The sequence below is a fragment of the Nicotiana attenuata genome, chromosome 2 (assembly GCF_001879085.1).
Source record: "Nicotiana attenuata strain UT chromosome 2, NIATTr2, whole genome shotgun sequence".
NCBI classification, from domain to species: Eukaryota; Viridiplantae; Streptophyta; class Magnoliopsida; order Solanales; family Solanaceae; genus Nicotiana; species Nicotiana attenuata.
The window spans coordinates 95,430,047-95,450,258 of NC_031990.1; the positions used below are offsets into that span (position 1 = coordinate 95,430,047).

At 36.9% G+C, this 20,212-nt stretch overlaps 2 protein-coding genes across 3 annotated transcripts; both read right to left on the minus strand.

Annotated features, from left to right (window-relative positions):
* On the minus strand, positions 1,334–9,705 carry LOC109215503 (squamosa promoter-binding-like protein 1). Its single transcript, XM_019379575.1, has 10 exons — positions 8,899–9,705; positions 7,872–8,053; positions 7,140–7,732; positions 4,293–4,367; positions 4,085–4,192; positions 3,881–3,998; positions 3,592–3,733; positions 3,312–3,459; positions 2,186–2,812; positions 1,334–2,056 (listed from the first exon to the last, which is right to left on the minus strand). Exons 1-10 carry the CDS (start codon positions 9,372–9,374, stop codon positions 1,622–1,624), a joined length of 2,904 nt encoding a protein of 967 aa, XP_019235120.1. The 5' UTR covers positions 9,375–9,705; the 3' UTR covers positions 1,334–1,621.
* On the minus strand, positions 10,834–18,657 carry LOC109215509. Of its 2 annotated transcripts, none has more exons than XM_019379593.1 (7): positions 18,552–18,657; positions 18,045–18,129; positions 16,322–16,414; positions 15,435–15,465; positions 11,772–11,798; positions 11,533–11,659; positions 10,834–11,433 (listed from the first exon to the last, which is right to left on the minus strand). In XM_019379593.1, exons 2-7 carry the CDS (start codon positions 18,108–18,110, stop codon positions 11,379–11,381), a joined length of 399 nt encoding a protein of 132 aa, XP_019235138.1. In that variant the 5' UTR covers positions 18,111–18,129; positions 18,552–18,657; the 3' UTR covers positions 10,834–11,378. The 2 variants fall into 2 exon arrangements, with proteins under 2 accessions (XP_019235138.1, XP_019235129.1); XM_019379584.1 differs by having other exon boundaries at positions 11,772–11,807.

The window sequence follows — 20,212 nt, forward strand, 5'->3', positions numbered from 1 at the left end:
ACATTTACCTTCAGCTTCAAATTTTCTCAATGAAGAAGAACAAACCTTCAAAGAGACAAGAGAGCAGCAATTCCACCATTGACAGCCATTAAAAAAAGCTTTGAAGCTTTGAATTCAAATTTGGGTTTTCAAAAATCATTATTTATTTTGATTGGGTGTTGTTGAAAATAATTGGGAATATATTTTGGAGTTTATATCTCAATTTTGAGGGGTTTTAGTGAAGATTAGACTTGGTTTTGACCGAAATTCAGATTGAAACTAGAAGAAGAAGAAGAAGAAGAAGAAGAAGAAGAAGAAGAAGAAGACATATTGTAGAAATTGTAGATAAATTATAGAAAAATTGTAGATAAATTGTAGACTGTTTTTTGCAGAAGATTTTGTAGAAGTTTTAGTCGTTTTGGATTTGTGAAAACAGAAAACAATGCATCTACAATCAGAATACAAATAATCTACAATTTATCTACAAAATATCTACAAACTGGATACATTGAATTTTAATATCCCAATTCCCATTTCAATTGTAGCATAATTGGCATTTTCGACATAATTGCATTTTTTGCAGAAGATTTGTAGAAGTTTTAGTCGTTTTTGATTTGTGAAAACAGAAAACAAAACACCTACAATTAGAATACAAATAATCTACAATTTATCTACAAAATATCTACAAACTGGGTACATTGAATTTTTATATTCCAATTCCCATCCAATTGTAGCATAATTGTGATTTTTGACATAATTACGTTTTTCCAGAAGATTTGTAGAAGTTTTAGCCGTTTTTTATTTGTGAAAACGGAAAATAAAGTATCTACAATTAGAATACAAATAATCTACAATTTATCTACAATTTCTGCAATATGTCTTCTTCTTATTATTGTTCTTCGAGTTTCAATTTGAATTTCAGTCAAAACCAAGTCTAATCTTCACCAAAACCCCTCAAAATTGAGATATAAACTCCAAACCATATTCCCGATTATTTTCAACAACACCCAATCCAAACAAATAATGATTTTTGAAAACCCATATTTGAATTCAAAGCTTTCAAGCTTTTTAATGGCTATCAATGGTGGAAAATATCTGGAAGAACATTTACTTCCATAATTGTAGCGCGCCTAAATAGGAATATATGGAAGAATATGATTTGATATGATTTACGCCAAATCTTTTTAGAATATTCCGTTCCTCAATTTTAGCTCGACAAATTAGGAAGATTCAGCTACTATTAATTAGTATTTAATGATAGGTATAATAACTGTAGAAAAAATGTGGCGGGTAAATTAGAAACTATGCACATTTTTGGTAATAAAGTTTCATATATGGTATAAGAAAGAAAAAATCTCAAAATTATTTACCTTATATATACATACACTTTGTAATTTCGACCGACATAACATAAATTTTTCCTTATTGTGAATCCAATCTCATAAAATACAACGACAAAAATAGAAGAGGCGGACGGGGGACCTAGTAACACTAACTAATCAAACAAAATAAATAAGTTAATCGCTAGGATATGAATTGTCTGAAGGGGCATTCCTACAGCACATTTCAGACCCTACATTTTACATAGATGTATACAGGTACATGTACCTATGGTACAACTATCAGATTTATTGGCGTAAAATCAGCTAGATCCATAATCCAACAATTCCCACCTAAAGGGACGGAATATGTAGAGAACTTCTGGCGAACTCTTAAAGAGGAGAGCAACACAAACGCAAACAGCAGCGAGCGCCACCATTGAGAACATTACGGGCCTGTATAACAGGGATCGACTCTGTCTTCCATAAGCCAGCTTCTTATCACACATTCCGCAGGGCTGAATGAGTCTTCCCTCGGTCTGTGATACCTCAAAAGTGGCGGCTGCACACTCATCTTTCTGGTTGCTATTCCTGTCTGACAGGTTATTGGGAATATCAACTACGATATGTTTGGGAGTTACTCTGTTTATTTTTCTCTGGACCAGGTGGATATACGAGTAATGTCCTCGTAATCGAGCATAATCTTCTGGTGTGAAACCTGCACTGTCACGTCTGTTCTTCCATGCTTCAACCGCTGCCTGCATGAGTCCAAATTTAGAATGTATACGCGATAAGGATACGCAAACAGCATACATAAACATTAAGAAAGAAACTACTCCATTTAAGTTCCTATAGTCATTAGTTTGAAACAAGCTGAATTAAAATACCATTCCAGGATCATCGGTCAATGCATCTAGAACATCTTCGTATCCATCTATCCCAGCGGCAACATGAAGAGGAGTCAATCCTGCAGGCCCAACAATATCTGGTCTAAACAAGAATTTCCCGTTAAACCCAACCAGAGATTGGTATTCAGAACATAGTTCATCCGCTACTTCCTCTGGAGTATATGTCAATAGCAGCTCCACCAGGGGCCTGGAATTCCTCCTCACGGCTTTGTGAAGTAGACCCATCTCGGATAGTGAAACTTTCAGGAAAGAATTCTCCTCTCCTCCAACAGTTCCGTCAAGAAGAAAGTTCAACAGTTTCCTGACAACTGCACACCAATCATGGTCTATAGAGAACTCCATAAGCCACTTGAACCGCTTCAAAGGAAAGAGGACTGCATTGGAATTCCCCAATCTAGCCTTCAAATTATTTCTATGAAGAAGCCAACCCATCTCATGAATAAAATCCATGGCTTGACTTTTCAATTCCACATTATTTGTCAGTCCACTAATGTAATCTGCTGAATTCAACTCTATTGCACTCTCAAGCATACGGATCTCAGAGCAAACATCCTCCTCTGCAATTATGATAGGAAAGAAGCCGTTGCTAAGACCATGATCTTCAACCTGGACGAATAACAGAATCTCAGTACAAATTTATAGGTTACTGCTTTAGTGCTGTGAGCATATAAATTAGGGGATAAGACAAGATCTCTACAAGATGTAGTCAAAAGTGCTATAAAGTCAAGGTTGCACCTTTTCCAATTTGCATAATATATAACCAGATTTTATCAACTTTCTTTTTGAACATCCACTACAAACAAACTAATGTACAAGATAAACAAGTGAATAATACAAAAAGTCATATTTCCCAAAATGTACACTAATCTCATGTTCAACTTCTGAAATAACGAGTGATCTCACCATCAACCCCAACTACATATCTAGATATACTCATGTGCAATAAAATCGGATTAAAGTATCATAACACAGCCCCAAGCTTTTATCATTAGTAGCAGCATGTATAGGTCATGTTAAAAGAGGTACAGATGTACCATCGTCCCTTCTCAATTTGTACATATTATGTTAAAAGAGGAACAAGAACAAACTTAGGACATGAGTTCACCTCAATAAATCCTCTTCCAGATACTGCTGGAATAGAACATGTCAATTTTATTGACTGAAGTTTAGCGTGCTTGTTGACACCATCAACATGCTCTACCTCATCAGTAGCTTCTGTAACCAGATATTTACCTTCTAAAGCACAAAGTAATCTGAAAAAAGAAAACAGGTTAAGGAAGGATAAGCAAGACTCAATGGTATTGGAGAACTGCAGCACAGCGCGCAAGAACAGTAATGCTAAAATCACAGTTGATCAATATATCGCCCAGAATAATGATTCATACCTTGTCGAAGGCTTGGTTAAGTTATAGCCTTTAACTATAAACTGAGCTCTTTCAGATACTGGCACAGCTATGGGTTTGACACTTAAAATTGAAGTATGCTCAACAGTCTCAGACGGCAAGGGGACATCTAAAAGAAGCTGCCCTGCATCACATTATAGCACAAGTATTACAACTTACTGTGTGGAATGCAATATGTAAACTATCAACAGAAGCAATTTTCTTTAGCAGCTTTATACTTGGGGTTTGGGAAGGAATTTATAGTGTTTGAAAACTCAAGACAAGAACAGACCATCATGCACAAATGCAATTTGGTTTTGCATCCTAATGTAAATCCATCCTTTTCTCCAGAAACTATCGCCAGGGAAATCCAAAAGCCTACTCAAACTGGAGCTCAGATCACAACAAAGCTGTATGAAGCAATAAAATTATAGATGTCAATGGAGACCATACACAAAGCTTAACAAGTTCAAGTTATTTCTTTGAGCAGACATACCTCCTCCCATGCAGACTCAGGAAGCCGCAGATATATTGTTAAGACAATACAACCAGGCCTAATGTAGCTCTCAATCTCAGTTGGACTGTGAGATAGCCAGTCAAGAATCTGCAATTACAAGACAAAAAGAAAAAGAACCTATAAGAGTGAGTACAACTATCCGATGGTACACAAAAGAAACTTCCAGAAGCTGAATTTGAAGAAATACCTGTGCTCTTAAGACATACGGAAAATCACTAGGATCTTTTCCAAATAGTTTAAAAACTATACGATCAGTGCGGCTCTGCAACAGAAAAATATATAAGAAAATATTAAGACTAAATTCGGAAGTGACAAAAAGTAAGGGAAAAGAGTTAGATGCCAAGCTACACCACTTGGAAGTAATTTTCTTTTGGTAAGTGATTCTTTTTCAATGGACTTTCTGTGGGTGATCTCTTCTCTTGTTTTTCATTTTTCATGGAGAAAGATGCAGATTCTCAAAGACACTCTTTTCTTTGAACATAAATAATTGAAGCACGAAGTTGGACACACAGCTCCGAGAGTCTCTGGGACTTTAGGTACTGTAGGTGTATTAAGATGGAGGAGGTAGTAGGAGTTGTGTATAAGATGAGTCGGGCAAAGCGACCGGACCAGACGAGATTCCAGTAGAATTTTGGAGGTATGTGGGTAGAGCAGGATTGGAGTGGCTGACTGGGTTGTTTAATGTTATTTTCAGGACGAAGAGAATACCAGATGAGTGGAGATGTAGCATGATCATTCCGCTGTACAAGAACAAAGGTGATATCCAGAATTGTAACAACTATAGGGGCATCAAGTTGTTAAGCCATACCATGAAAGTTTGGGAGAGGGTGGTGGAAGGGGGGTAAGGAAGGCGGTGTCTATTTCTGAAAACCAGTTTGGGTTCATGCCGGGATGTTCTACTACGGAAGCTATCCACCTTATCAGGAGGTTGGTGGAACAGTACAAGGATAGGAAGAGGGATTTGCACATGGTGTTTATTGACCTAGAGAAGGCGTACGACAAGGTCCCTCGGGACGTTCTTTGGAGATGCCGGGAGGTGAAAGGGGTGCCGGTAGCGTACATTAGATCGATAAAAGATATGTATGATGGAGCTAAGACCCGGGTCAGGACCGCGGGAGGTGACTCAGAGCTTTTTCCAGTGGTTATGGGGTTGCACCAAGGATCTGCGCTTAGCCCGCTTTTATTTGCCCTGGCAATGGACGCCCTGACACACCATATTCAAGGGGAGGTGCCATGGTGTATGTTGTTCGCTGATGATATAGTTCTGATTGATGATACGCGAGGCGGCGTTAATGAGAGACTGGAGGTTTGGAGGCAGGCCCTGGAGTCCAAAGGTTTCAAGTTGAGTAGGACTAAGACGGAATATCTGGAGTGTAAGTTCAGCAGCGTGATGGGGGAAGTGGACATGGTAGTGAGGCTCGACTCACAAGTCATCCCCAAGAGAGAAAGTTTCAAGTACCTAGGATCAATCATCCAGGGGGATAAGGAGATCGACGAGGATGTCACGCATCGTATTGGGGTGGGGTGGATGAAATGGCGGTTAGCGTCTAGAGTCTTGTGTGACAAAAAGATGCCACTGAAACTCAAAGGTAAGTTTTAGAGATCGGTGGTTAGACCGGCTATGTTGTATGGGGTTGAGTGTTGGCCAGTGAAGAATTCACATATCCAGAAGATAAAAGTAGCCAAAATGAGGATGTTGAGATGGATGTGCGGGCATACTAAACTGGATAAGATAAAGAATGAAGATATTCGGGAGAGGGTGGGCGTTGCTCCCGTGGACGACAAGATGCGGGAAGCGAGGCTTAGGTGGTTCGGGCACGTGCGGAGGAGAACCATAGATGCCCCGATTAGGAGGTGTGAGCGGTTGGCTTTGGCAGGTATGAGAAGAGGTAGAGGGCGACCTAAGAAGTATTGGGGCGAGGTGATCAGGCAGGACATGGCGCGACTTCAGATTTCCGAGGACATGGCTCTTGATAGGAACGTGTGGAGGTCGAGCATTAGGGTTGTAGGCTAGGGGATAGTCGAGAGTTTTTCCCTCTTTATACCGGGTAGTCTGATAGAGTTTTGTCCAGGTCTGTTAGCAGTCTATGTTGTGTTCACATTATTTTGTTGTTTTGCATAGTTTTGTGTTATTGCCCTTTCACTTATTTGTTGTCTCTTACGGTGCAAATATTATCTTTCTGGCTTCTTTTGTTGTTACAGGCCTTTTCTTTTATTTCTTTTCTGTTATTACTGCCTCTTCTGTTGAGCCGAGGGTCTCCCAGAAACAGCCTCTCTACCCTTCCGGGGTAGGGGTAAAATCTGCATACACTCTACTCTCCCCAAACCCCACTAGTGAGATTTTACTGGGTATGTTGTTGTTGTTGTTGTTTGAAGTTGGGCACTATTTGTGTTACTAAATACCAGGTGGCGGTGGACAAATGGATGAGCTGGCTCATATTGAATGCTATCATCAAATAAGATCTTTGTTATATTCAGGAATTAGCGTATTCTATGCAAACACACATTTCTAATATCAGTTACAGCTACAAATAGCGTGCTTCAAGCTAGCTAGGTCATGTGTTGATAGAATGAAAAAGAGCTAGGTCACAATGGAACTAGCATCGAGTAGCATCATTGCAGAAACAAAATATATCAATACTAACAGATGACCATTTTCTAAAACGAAAGTAACATTAGATAGCAATCATGCTATATGTAGGATTATGTCAAAAGCTTAAGGCAAGCTGGTGATGATGGGAAGTTCAGATTTTTAATCATCACAATTTGGTCCCCAAGGATTGGGGTGAAAGGCAACTGAATAAAAGGGGAAGAAATATAAGCCAAATCCAGAGACAATTCAAGACGCTAAATACACCTGAGCCAGCTTGGACCTTCAAAGAGGAAGATGAACAGAAGAATGTAAAAGTTTAATCTTAGAAAAATGGATCAACATGGTTGTGGAAATTACGATGAAGATAGTGATTGACTTAGTATTATGTCACAGACAAAAACTAACGTGTAAAACCATGTTTCTCATGCTAGTTATGAGTACCTGAGCATCACTACTGGAACTGGAAGGTGACTGTGTAGAAGCAGAATCTGAGTTCCTACTAGGTGGACTTGACTGGTGAGAGTCCTGTTGTAACCAAGAACGGTACTCAAGAGGACCAATCCCCCTATCTGAAGGCAAAGGTGATCTGTCTAGATTTTCTCCGCCATCATCTGAACCATCATAAACATCATTCAAGTCAAAGTTAATCAACTTGCTCCTCCTGGCAGAACTCTCCCTGGCTTGTGCATAAGCTGGAGAACAGTTCTGGTTTGGAAACGAAGTGCCTGGACTTCGACAAGACTTTGTTCGCACATCTTCAAGCCTGACATCATGTACACCTGAACTTCTCTGAGACCCCTGAGCTGCTAAAGTAGCAAAGTGCTGTTCTTTCAGTATGGGAGGGCCTTGAGAACCATTTGAGACCAGTGAAACTATATCTGAATTTCGGGAGGGTGACCTATTATTCAGCAAGTTTGAAGATGCTTGCAGAAGTCCAGATAAATTATTATCTCCGTTCGGGACACCCTGGCTGGCAAGGCTTCTCAAAAGATGAGACAACAGGTCCTGATCTTCTATGTGTTTTGGTCTGTTGGCTGCAATTTATGGGTATATTGCAGTTATTCTAGAAACAATAAAGGACATTTTCAGGTGCACCAAAACATTTGTCGATAAATTTATCATATACGTAATTTGTCTAATCAGTCTACATCAGAAGAGCTAGGAAGTACTCACAATGCATATTGGAGAGTATCCTTAGCAGGCTCATCAATGAATAACCACTTGCCTGGACATCATTCAGAGTTTTGCTGTTATCATCTGAGTCAGCTTGTGTCTTCCTCCTTCTTTTATTATGACCAGCTAGGCGCCTACGACAACTTCGTTTCCCTTCATCAAACTCTTCAAGTGCATGAAATCTGCATGTAAAAGCATAATCCTTGACATCAAACCAAAGAATCATTCGAAGGTAATAACCCCAATGAAGCAAACAGAAACAATCAAACTTAGAAAAGGTACAGACATTTTTGTTAGGATTCACAAGACATGCTGTACTAAGATAAAGCCTGCAACTTGCGCTATCTTTATAGATCAAAATATCACTCTAGTACACTATTTAATACTCCCTCTGCCCCAATTTATGTGGCTCACCTTTCTTTTCAGTCCGTCTCAAAAAGAATGAAACTTTTCTATATTTAGAATTAATTTAACTTTAAACTTCTCATTTTACCCCTAACGAGATGATTTATAACCATACAAATGTCTATGGCTTACTGATATATTGCCTCTTTTCGTCTTCTTTTTGTCTTCTTGAGCCGAGGGTCTTTCGGAAACAGCCTCTCTACCCCGTAAGTTTTGCGTACATACTACCCTCCCCAAACCCCACTAGTGGGATTTCACTGGTCGTTGTTGTTGTATGAATGTCTATGTCTTGTTTAGATCAAAAGTTTCAAAAATCTTTTTTTCCTTTCTTAAACTCCGTTCTCAAACTATGCCACATAGGATGGGACGGAGGGAGCAGCAGAGAAGCAAGGTAAAACAACAACAACAACAATACAGTATAATCCCACTAGTGGGGACTGGGAGGATAGTGTGTACGCATACCTTACCCCACCCTAGGGAAGAGAGGCTTTTTTCCGATAGATCCTCGGCATACCTCCCTCCAAGAACTCCCCACCTTGCTCTTGGGGCGACTCGAACTCACAACCTCTTGGTTGGAAGTGGAGAAACAAGTAAAAGGAAGAGGGAATTGGTGGATACTGACCTGCTGCACTGCTGGCAGAAACGCTGCATAAGATTTGAAACGAGTGCCCTACTGGATTTAGAGTGCATCTCACAAACCTTATGTCGTCTGTGGTAGTCTTTGGCATTGCTGAGATCCACCCCACAATCGTCAACCTGACATATTGCTCTGCTCGAAGTAGTATTTAGTTTGGTCCTTTTACCAAATTCCCTAGGATGCCCTCGTTGTTCACCTAACTTGAGTGAAAGAGAAGCAGAATCATATTCCAAATTTTCATCGTTTTCCCTCCTCCTCCTCCTCTTCTCAAATTCCCCAATATTTACTTCATCGGAGCACGAAGAGGAACTGTTTCCAGTTTGGAGGGGAAAAAACTGGTAATTAGAAGAAGGAATCTTAGGCTTGGCAATGAAAAGATCACCATCCCATTTCCAATCATTGGGATCCCACTCTAAGCTTTTATTGAAAAGTTGCGTTTCAGCTCCCATTCTCGCTTCCATTTTTGTATTGTAACGGATAGCTAGAAGATCAAAATACAGAGGACCGGAATATGAAGGTAGCTCAAGAATTGATGATCAGTATCCTAGAAATTTAAGTAAAGAGCTTCAGTTCGGCAGCAAAAATGACAAAGAGTAGAGTGAGACAAGAAGCATAATTCATATGAAGAGCAAGCCACATGCCCTGGAGACGAAGAGGAAAGAAGAAAGGACAAAAGTTGGGCAGAGAAAGGTAGGGATGAATGAATGATAAGATAGAGAAATGTAAATGCGGGAACGAACTGAGCTGTATTGTATTGTATTGTCGGGTGAGTGGTGTGGTGGGGTGAAGTGCCTTTTCATTTTTGTTTTTCATGCTACGCCAAACTATATATACAAGAAGAGGAAGAGTGCGGTCATATATTTTAATGTAACATTTTCTTTTGATAATACACAATTTCATTATGAAATTACAAAAGTGACTTTTAAGCTCCCGTTCTTAGGAGCTTTTTTTCAAATATATGTTTGTTTATAGATTTTAACCATTTTTAGTGGGCGTTTGGGCGTAAGAATTGTAAAATTCCAAAAAAAAATTTTAACTGAAAAATTAAAGTTGTGTTTGAACGTAAATATTATTTTGGGTTGTTTTTTAAGTTTTGTGAGCGATTTGAGTGAATTTTGAAAAATAACTTTTTGGGATTTTTCAAATTTTCGAAAAATTCCAAAATTCATCTTCAAGTGAAAATTGAAAATTTTATGGCGAAACACTGATTTTGAAAAATAGCAAAAAAACTCGAAAAAAGGGATTTTTTTTAATGTCCAAACAGGCTCTTAGTATATTTGAAAACAAAATCTTGTAATCTCAAAAACAGCTCTAGAGAGTTTTTTAAGCTTTTGTTTTTACTCGCAAAAAAATTCAAATTATGTTCAAGTAAAATACATGTCCAAACACAATTTTAACTTTCAAAAACCATTTTCATCTCATCTATAAAAACTAATTTTTTTCAAGTTTCAACCAAATATATATATATCCAAATCTTTAGTTAAGTAAAGCACAAGTTAAAATTGAAAGTCAAATGTTGTTAGAAGAAGGGAGACGAGTCATATCAATTATGCAACATACGACAGTCGTGTATTGTTTCATTCTCTTTTGGTAGTAAGAATGACAAAATAAAATGTATGCGAGGAAATTAATGATCGACTAAAGATTGTTTTAAGAAAAGTGAATGCTCTTAAAGAACTGTATAAGAAAATAAAATGAAATATAAACATTTAATTTAGGAGTTCAAATATATAAGTGATTAGATTGCTTCAATGGAATCAAAGTGGACTTCACTTTAATCTTAAGTCCGTTAAATATTGAAAAAGTGGTGCTTTAAAACTATTTCATAATCGTACATCTGATATACTTATTTATTCGGTTTTGGTCGTTTCCACAGCTTTTCACGAAATATGCACATTCATTGTACTAAAATTTGGCACATGAATATAAATGAGTAATGGAAATTGATAAACTAATGGCAATCTGGACCATATGATGGGATTATTACATGTCATGCTGTTCCTTTTAATTGTTCTTCCTCCTTTCATGTGATATGGAGACAAATTGGAGCAAAGTCTAACATTTTTCACTTTGAAAGCATCCTTCACCTGAAAAATAAAAGGGCAGCCTGGTGCACTAAGCTCCCGCTATGCGGGGGTCCGGAAAAGGGCCGGACCACATGAGTCTATCGTATGCAGCCTTATCCTACATTTCTGCAAGAGGCTGTTTCCACGGCTCAGATCCGTGACCTCCTGGTCACAAGGAAGCAACTTTACCATCCTTCACCTAAACTATCGTCTAATTTACATAATGAACAACTTCAGAATTACAATTGAATGTTCACAAACACAACTTAACAAATGTGCCGCGAATGAGACTCATTGAAGGTTATTGGATCAGCTACATTTTCATAAGAGGACTAACGCCCCACCATATCTGTACATACCGTGCCACTACGTACACAATGTTGCAGAAACTTGGAATAATCAAGGGAGAAAAGGATTATGAGAAGGACAATCCGCCCTCTGTTTTCTGTAGGCCCTGATGTGGAAAAGGTATAAAAAGCAGCTATTCAGATCATCTCATTAATCTTTTCTTCAAGCAACAAAACACCGTCCCACAATCAACATGACAAATTACCTGGCAATATTTGTTCCTCCCAATGTTACAGTTCCCAAAATAATAAAAAGAAAGGGAATCCCAATCAGTGGATGATTTTTCCTCCCTCCTCTAGGAACTCCACTTCTTACAACACGTGAATATCCAACTGATAACAAAACATTGTCTTTCCATTAGATCAGGGGTTAATCCCATGTTATATGTGCACATAAACACACACATGTATATGGACACAATTAAGGAGCTCTAGAGTAACTTACCACCGTGTTGACCTTCGTGTCTTGTACCTGTAATTGCTATTCAAAGTGAGACGATGAACCCAACTAAGAGAGTAAGGAACAAATAGAACAGCAAGCAATAACAAACAAATGTATGCCGATAGGGCTCTAGACAATTTAATGCACACACCATATTTATCTTGGGTTAATGCACATTTGACAAAAGGGCAGCCAAGTGCACGAAGCATCCCGCGTTCACGTAGGGCACGAGGAAGGGTCATACCCCAAGGAGGTGTGATGTAGGCAGCATACTTAATACACGCATCAATGGCTAATTCCAATTAGTGCTACTGGATACAAAATTTTATTGCTATCCTAAAATTTTGTATATTTTGCTTTGTAGACTCGCATAGGTAAAGTGGTACTAGGGATCTTTGTGTAAAGCTACACAAGAAAAGTATCCAACAAGTTATTCAAAGCGGTAAGGGTTCTTTCTTAGAGGATGCATAAGAGATTTGCGTGAAAAGTTCTAACTTTCTCGCTCACACACATCACACATAAAAGCATTGGTAAACATGAGCAGGTTTGGAGTGCGCAGATATTATAGTTCTTTTGGTTTTTAGGATCTGACAGAAAAAGATTCATAAATAAATATGAGCCGTAGTATTCTTCTTGCAAAGAATGCTATAGGAGAGTGAACATTATAAATAACAGTGCAACTTGTACCAATTGTAACATAGAGTGCTGATTATGAAGGGAGGTGAGATGAATTGAAAAAGCCAAAAATAAGCTGGTTGCATCAACTCAACCAATACAAGATATACACTTTGAAGAAACACGACTGAAAAAGCCAAAAATAAGCTGGTTATAAGGATTAATCACAAGAGTACGGAATGGAGGTACTTTTAGTGCAATAGCTTATAGATTGACTTTCTTTGTTTTTATAACATTTTAGAAAATATTTGTCTTAATACTATATAATATTTTCTTATGTGAAATTAGGAGATACTACTTGCCAATTATCATCATCATATAATCATAAGTAGCAAAAAGTTCCTGAATGTACTTTTTGTCATGCTAAGAAGTTTCAATAAAAGCCCCCAACATTTTGTTGCGCAAGTTGATGTATCAAACTAGCAACCACCGAAGTTCTAGCTCAGTTGTATGAATTAGTGTTAGCTGACCAAAAGAAAACAAATTTTGCAAAGACATCCAAACATATAATAGCATCTTTACTATTATGTCTTTTGGTGTTAAGTTTGATGAAAAAATTGACATATTCTGGAAAGGAGTTTACACTATAAAGGGCACAGGTAACGATCTTCTATTATTGGTCTCACGTAATGATGATCCATGTTACTTTCAACTTTAATATACAAATAATGAGTTGTGCAATAGGATGCCAAAACTACAAGAAGCAAACTTATCAGAGGAACTGGTGGGCAAAATCAGGTCAATAATAGATGGAAATCCATATGCACAATTGTTTGCCAGCCAAAAAATCACTCTACATTTTCAAATATACAAATTCGAATTGTTGTTAATGCTTTTTTAGATCAATAGTGTATAACACCCTAAGTAGATCAAGTTACTGCAATTTGGATAGATCGAAACAATCCAAATATAATGCTCGAAAGAGATATTAGCGTTCATGCAACAAACATAGAGTAACACATTACCATGGTTGTTATGACCTGCTACAATATCCTTTACTTTTTTTGAAAGGTGAAGGAGGTCGGCATCAAAGAATAAGGAAATGTTGCAATTCAAAAAGCAGCATTACATAGATGAAGTTGCAACTGTCAGCACAAATATTCCAAGACAATGAAGAAGGAGGTAAATATTTATGAATTATTATAAAAAAATTCATAGCTTAAACTAACTTTATCAATATAAACAAATCTTACTTATAAGTGTACGATGTGAAACTAAAGGATATGTGCAGAGGCGGAGCCAGAATTTGAATCTTATGAGTTCTGGATTTTAATCACTTTAAGTCACTGGATTCTAAATTAATAATTTGCATATATTCAATAGATTTCTTAACACACATAGAGTTTGAACAAAAGTTATTGGGTTCGGCCGAACCCGTAACTTATACATTGGCTCTGCCCCTGGATATGTGTCTTGTAAAGAGTAGTACTACTATAAACTACAAGTACAAAAAGAAGAGAAATTGATATTACTACTATTTGACATATTATTGCAACAATTTGTTATTGACATGTACATAAGATTAGAAACGACGCTTGAATATTTTAGAAATGAGCAATCAAATCTCAAAAGGGAGATATATCAAAGTATAGTTGACAATGTCTGAATGTCATGACAAGAAAATATAGAGGAGAATAGGTCAGTCAAAGGATATTACTTCTGGCATCCTTTGGTAAAAGTAAAGCATATTGTAGCGTGTCATAACAACCATAATAATATTTTAATCGATATTTGTTGTCTAAATGTTCATGAACAATAGTATCTCTATTCAACAGTATATTTAGATTGTTTCCGTCTATTCAAATTGCAACAACTTCTACTGAGGATGTTATACACACGTTGATCTAAAGAAGCACTAGCATCAAATTTGTACATTTCGAAATGTCGAATAATCTTATAGTTGTAGAATGAATTGTGCATATATTCTATCACTTCCTCAGATAAGTTTGCTTCTTGGAATTTTGACACCCTGTTGCACAACTCGTGGGACCAATGACGAAAGATCGTGATATATATGTCCATGTGCCTTAAAAGTAGAAACTTCTTTCCTTGAAAATGCCATTTCTTTATGAAGCTCAACTCCAAAAGACGTAAAAGCAAATATGATATTATATGCTCGGATATTTTTGCGGAACTTTTGGCTTCTTCTGACACAACTACAAATAATTCATATAACTCAACGGGAACTTTGGTGGTTGCCGATTTGATACATCCATTTGCGCAACAAAATGTTGGGAACGAAAATTCACCAACACAACCACATTTCTAGTCTTGAGCCTCATGAGTGATATATCCGATGATACTTGGCATCCGTCTCTCACAAGATGATCCACTATATTAGTTGTGTAAAAAACGTTTTGGGGGAGCTTTTTTTTTTTCCGGAGTGGTATCCATAGTGAATATCCAGCAAAAAACGAGTTCCATTTCCATTTCTAACCATGAATTAACTAGTCAATCACAAAGCATCAATCGCTTAGGACAAATTAAGGGTCCTTAGAAGCTCACACTTCTAAAGGAGCAAATACCTTATCTCATCCCACCAGATGATAATGCCTCTCACCTTTTTCACTTAAATACCAGTCTTTTGCCTGCGACAAAGTCCGAACTTGTCGCGTGCACCCGACACTACACATCACATGTTGTACTCTTATCACTAGACTAAAGACATAGGGGCTAAATGGAACATTTAGCTTTCTGTCAATGCCTTAAAGAAAATAGGATAGATCAAATCTTGTAACATCAAAGGAATATAAGGAAGATCTACCAGTAGTTCTCGCAGGAATATATAATGGAGAATTGTACACTATATGTTTTTAAAAGGGACAAGATGAGTGGAGAAAGAAACAATATTGTAAGCGGAAAGTGGAAGGAGGTTCTTTCTTTAGTTGAAAATCATATTAATTTGCCGTTTTATCAGTAAAGGTTTCAAGCAAGTAAATGAATCTGTTTAGCTTGTCACATATTGCAGATGTGCTAAGACATGAAAATTACCAGAAAGCAGGCAAGTGTATGCTTCTGAAATCTGCATCCAAAGACATTTTAAACTTTAGTAACAATGACCAGTCAAATAAAGCTCATAGAAAAAAATGGCACATAAACTGAACCTTCATCATTCAGATAGAGGAAAGGTGAAGGACAAAGAATTACGCTTTTGCTCACACTATTAGATTAAGAAAGTGTGTAGTCGGCGCCCAAGGGTATGGCCTAGAGGTCAATAAAATGGGTTACCTAAGGTCATAGGTTCAAATCCTAGCAGAGACAAAAACACTAGGTGATTTTTTCTCATCAGTCCAAACCTTGGTGGATAGAGTTACCCGGTGCCTTTGCTGGTGGGAGATAGAAGGTAAGCCGTGGAATTAGTAGAGGCGCACACAAGTTGGCGCGGACACTATGGTTATCAAAAAAGAAAGTGTGTAGTTGAAGAAAGAGGAGAGAAATTCATACAGCACGAGAGTTACCAGAAGGATCAATGAAGATACTGGTTCTCATAGCAAATATTATTTCTTCGCTCTACCTAAATGGTTCGAAAAGACTACCTTGGTTTGGGATAACACACTTATTAAGGCAAGTTTATAATGGAGAAAATGTTGAACGAGCCACTTGCTTTTTCTGTTTATTATAACATAGAGCGTGTAAGACCACATTACGAAGTATATAAGTTAGTCCAAAGCGCATCATTTGTTCTGTGATGCTCCAAAATTGATGAAAATGAAGTTTCAGAGAAAAAGATCACCAGGTATCAATAATCATAAGTAGAAATGACGAATACACACTTTGGAAAAATATGAAATTCGATTAAGTAGTTGTTTCAAGGGAGAATAATAGAAGTAGAGGCATGGGGATGGGGGGGTCATTGTGCCAACAAAGTGAAAGCTTACCATCTTAAATTTGAGTTCTGCATCAGGTTTGAGATGAACTGGAAAGCAATCTGGATGAGTCTCCCATACCTTCCTTCTATAAGCAGCTTTGACCTACATTTGTTTGAAATGTGGTACTATGATTAGCTTCATAAAAAGTGGCGCACAGGCAGTTTTACAAAAAATACTACCTGCATAAGTTTTCAGAAACCTAATAAAGACAAAACAACGAAGAATAAAATAAAATGAAATAGAAAGTAACAAATATATGTTACAAATCTGAGGGAAATGTTTGCTTAAGCATCATTTTTGGTTTCGTGCCCAAACATCAACCACATTCAAATAGCCCTAAGCTGAATTCTTCTAGAAATACAAGTTACAGAATTCATAAATGATACTAATACTATTACTGAACCGACCACAAAATAGTCCTTCGAGTTCATGAAAACATTTATGTTTGTCAAACAAATTGGAACTAGCGCTGGGTGATCAATGTAGCAAATAAGATAAAGAAATGAAAAACCACACACGCACATACACAGGGAGCGTATATTCACTCCTTTTTACGCTTATCCATTCGTAAATAAAACTTGTTTGTGGAGAAAATTTCCATTCACTAATGATAAGCAATTAAATTTATTTACAATTGATAATTTGCAAGTATCCACAGTTCAATTCTCCACTTATTCCAAATGATAAATAAAAATCAAAGGGAGAAAAACGAAACAAAACCCTCCCGAGGGGGGGGGGGGTGTATTCCACTCTGCTTTCCAGTTTCCTCATTCTGCTTATTGTACCATCTCTTCTCTAATGGATATATTATATCATTTGGTTAAGATGTATCAACAATTTTTAGAAAAGTTTCTTCCTTTGGCAGTTGGAAGTAAGAATATACAAACTGACCTAAATAAGAAAAAAAAGTTCAAGAGATGTGGAACCAATTTTAAATAAGTCGCACGACTGCTGAAAAAGGCAATGACAGTTTGGGATAATAATATAAATGTAATATTAAGATAAACAAAATCAGGAAAACAATAGATTGAGATAGTAGGAAGCAGTAAGAGTCATAATCAGTGGGGCGTCCCAAATCTTCGGTAAATACATGGATGATGGCATAGTAGAAAAACAAAGAACATCGATAATTGAGCTAAGCTACTGAAGTACGTTGACGGAAAGAGGAGGTTGCTGAGTGAGAGTTCCAGTGGAAGGTGACCGGATAAATGAGATAGATCATTTCACATGAGATGCCCTTTGAACTTGATGCTGGTTATATCATATTTAACAGTGTCTAAAGGTTTTCCTCCATAAAAGGAAGCATTCGTAGTTGAAAGGGGACAGAATTCTCCTACCTTGTAAAAATATTGTGTGCAATTAATATGTGTTCTTTCTAAAAATTTCTCGTTCCTTTCTTCAATTACTGGAGGCCGATCCCTAAAATGAGTGCAGAATTGTAAGAATAACAGTAGGTGTGATTACTATAACTTCAAGATTTTCTGAGATAAGAAGACTAGGCTAATCAAATTGTTGGCAAGGAATGTCGTGTGAAAGCTAGGCCAGGCAAACCTTCTCAAAAAATATTCTTGAATTATAGGTTGAATCGTAATTCGCTTACTCAGTTGTTATTGTTTTACTGTCCCGGTACTACATTCACCTCGTGTTGGTATTTATGTAGTATGCTAAATAATATAAGAAACAAGCATGCCACACACCTTTCTATGTATACAATAGACATAAAAATATATACCTGACAAGGAGTGGGGCAAGAATTAGTGGAAAAGCCTAGCAAGATTTTTGCCTCGTCCACCAGCATCTCAAGTATCTAATTGTGCCTGCAAAATGTTGAGGCCAAAACAACCAATCAGGTTTGCGGATTCAAGTTAGGAACACAATCATGATGCAGGGAATTTATAGGACACCCTCTACATTACTTGAATTTAAGACAGCTTCTCTCTTTATTTCAGTTGTTATAACTCATTAGAGAAATCTGTTGCGAGAAAACCATCAATAACTCGGGTGACCTCAAATGCCATTTGTCAAAACACACATAACAGCAGTTGGAACTTTTTCTTCATTTTTTTATTTATTTTTGAAATTACGACACAGAGAAATACTTAATTGGTTCAAGCCATAATAATTCAATACTACACATATTTATTACAGAAGAAAAGCGAACGAGAATCAGTAATCAAAATAAAGACAGAGCTTTAAACCCCTGAGAAAAAGCAGAAAAGACATTATATGTATCATTTACCAGCGACGAGCTCAAAGAGATGAAGAGATACAGCCACAGCAATTGGGAAAAGAAAAAGAATTATCGGAATAAAATCAACCAAAAGACATAAATCTGAGAGCACCTAAAATCGGTGGAACGACGCCGTTTGTTTAATTTACGGCTTCAGAACACGTAATATCCTATACCACCTCAAGTTATAAATTATAGTACACACGTTTGTAGGGAGAAATTCAAAAATAGTCAGATTCACAACTGGTTGTTTAAAAATAGCCCAGTTTCAAAAGTAATCGAAACCTAGTCACTTTTCATGTAAAGATAAATCTGAGTGAAAATAGTGTTCAAAACCCGAAAAATACGCCAGTATATTATGCTGGAGTTCCAACATAAGTATACTTGAACTCCAGCATATTATACTGGAGTTCCAGGATAAGTATGCTGGAACTCCAGCATAATATGATGGAATTCCAGCATAAGTACACTAGAACTCCAGCATAATATATTGGAGTTCCAGCAAAGTATACGGGTCCAGTATAATATGCTGGAAGTTCATACACAAGTGCTCGATTCTCCAGTATATTATGCTGGAACTTTCCGTGTGTTGGAGTTCCAGCATAATATGCTGGAAGTTCATACACAGGTGCACCGAACTCCAGTATATTATGCTGGACCGGTCTCTGTTGCAGTAAAATAGTGGCTATTTTTCATTGACTTGGTAAACGCTAGCTATTTTTGAATGACCAGTCCGAAAACTGGCTAGACCGTGCTATTTTTACCACGTTTGTATGCAGACTAGTATGGATTAGCCCATGCTGCACATGGCCCAATAAGCATATGCTAATTGATTGTTTGATTTATTCTTTGCTTTTCTTAGTTAATATATTTGGATTCATACAAATAGACGGTTGGATTTATTTTTTTATTTTTCTTAGTCAATATATTAAGTTATACACTAATGATATACGGTATACATAAAATATACATGAATTGTACATATATTATACATATGTTGGCTATTTTTAGCTTAATCAATTGGAATGACGGCTATTTAGGTTAATTCCTTATTATTCTTTTGTTATTTAAGAACTTTTTGTGTTAAGAGTCCATCTCCAAAGAATCCTAAAGTTAAAACAAATTAAGCTATGCAAGTAATTATGTTTTAAAATTGACTTGATTCAATAATTGGGGGATGAGCAAATTTTTTGCTTACCTTATGCTGAATAGTATAAAAATCCATGTTTATAACATAAAAGATTTTTTCCATTATACATGAAATTTGTCGAAAGTATTGATATTTTTGTCAAAATAATTAGCTTTTTATCTATATCATAAAAGATCTGATGACACCTTTAGACAAGGAATCCATTTTGAGATTTTTGTCAAACTTTATTAAGCTTTATATTCCCCTATTTTAGAGTTGGATTATAATTCTAAATTCTAATATGTAAATTTTCGATGCCCTTCAAAGTACGGGGTACGTACTCTCCAAGAACTAAGACTCTAGCTTAGCATATGCCTATTGAGTCTCATAATTATGATCTTTGAAGTATTGCTCCAAAATGAGTATTCATAGCATTACATATATATATGCGAACATATATACATAACTTAGTTTATTTGATGAATTGCACTAAATTGTAACAGTAAAACAAATAACAATGACTATGGCTCATCCCGAGGCT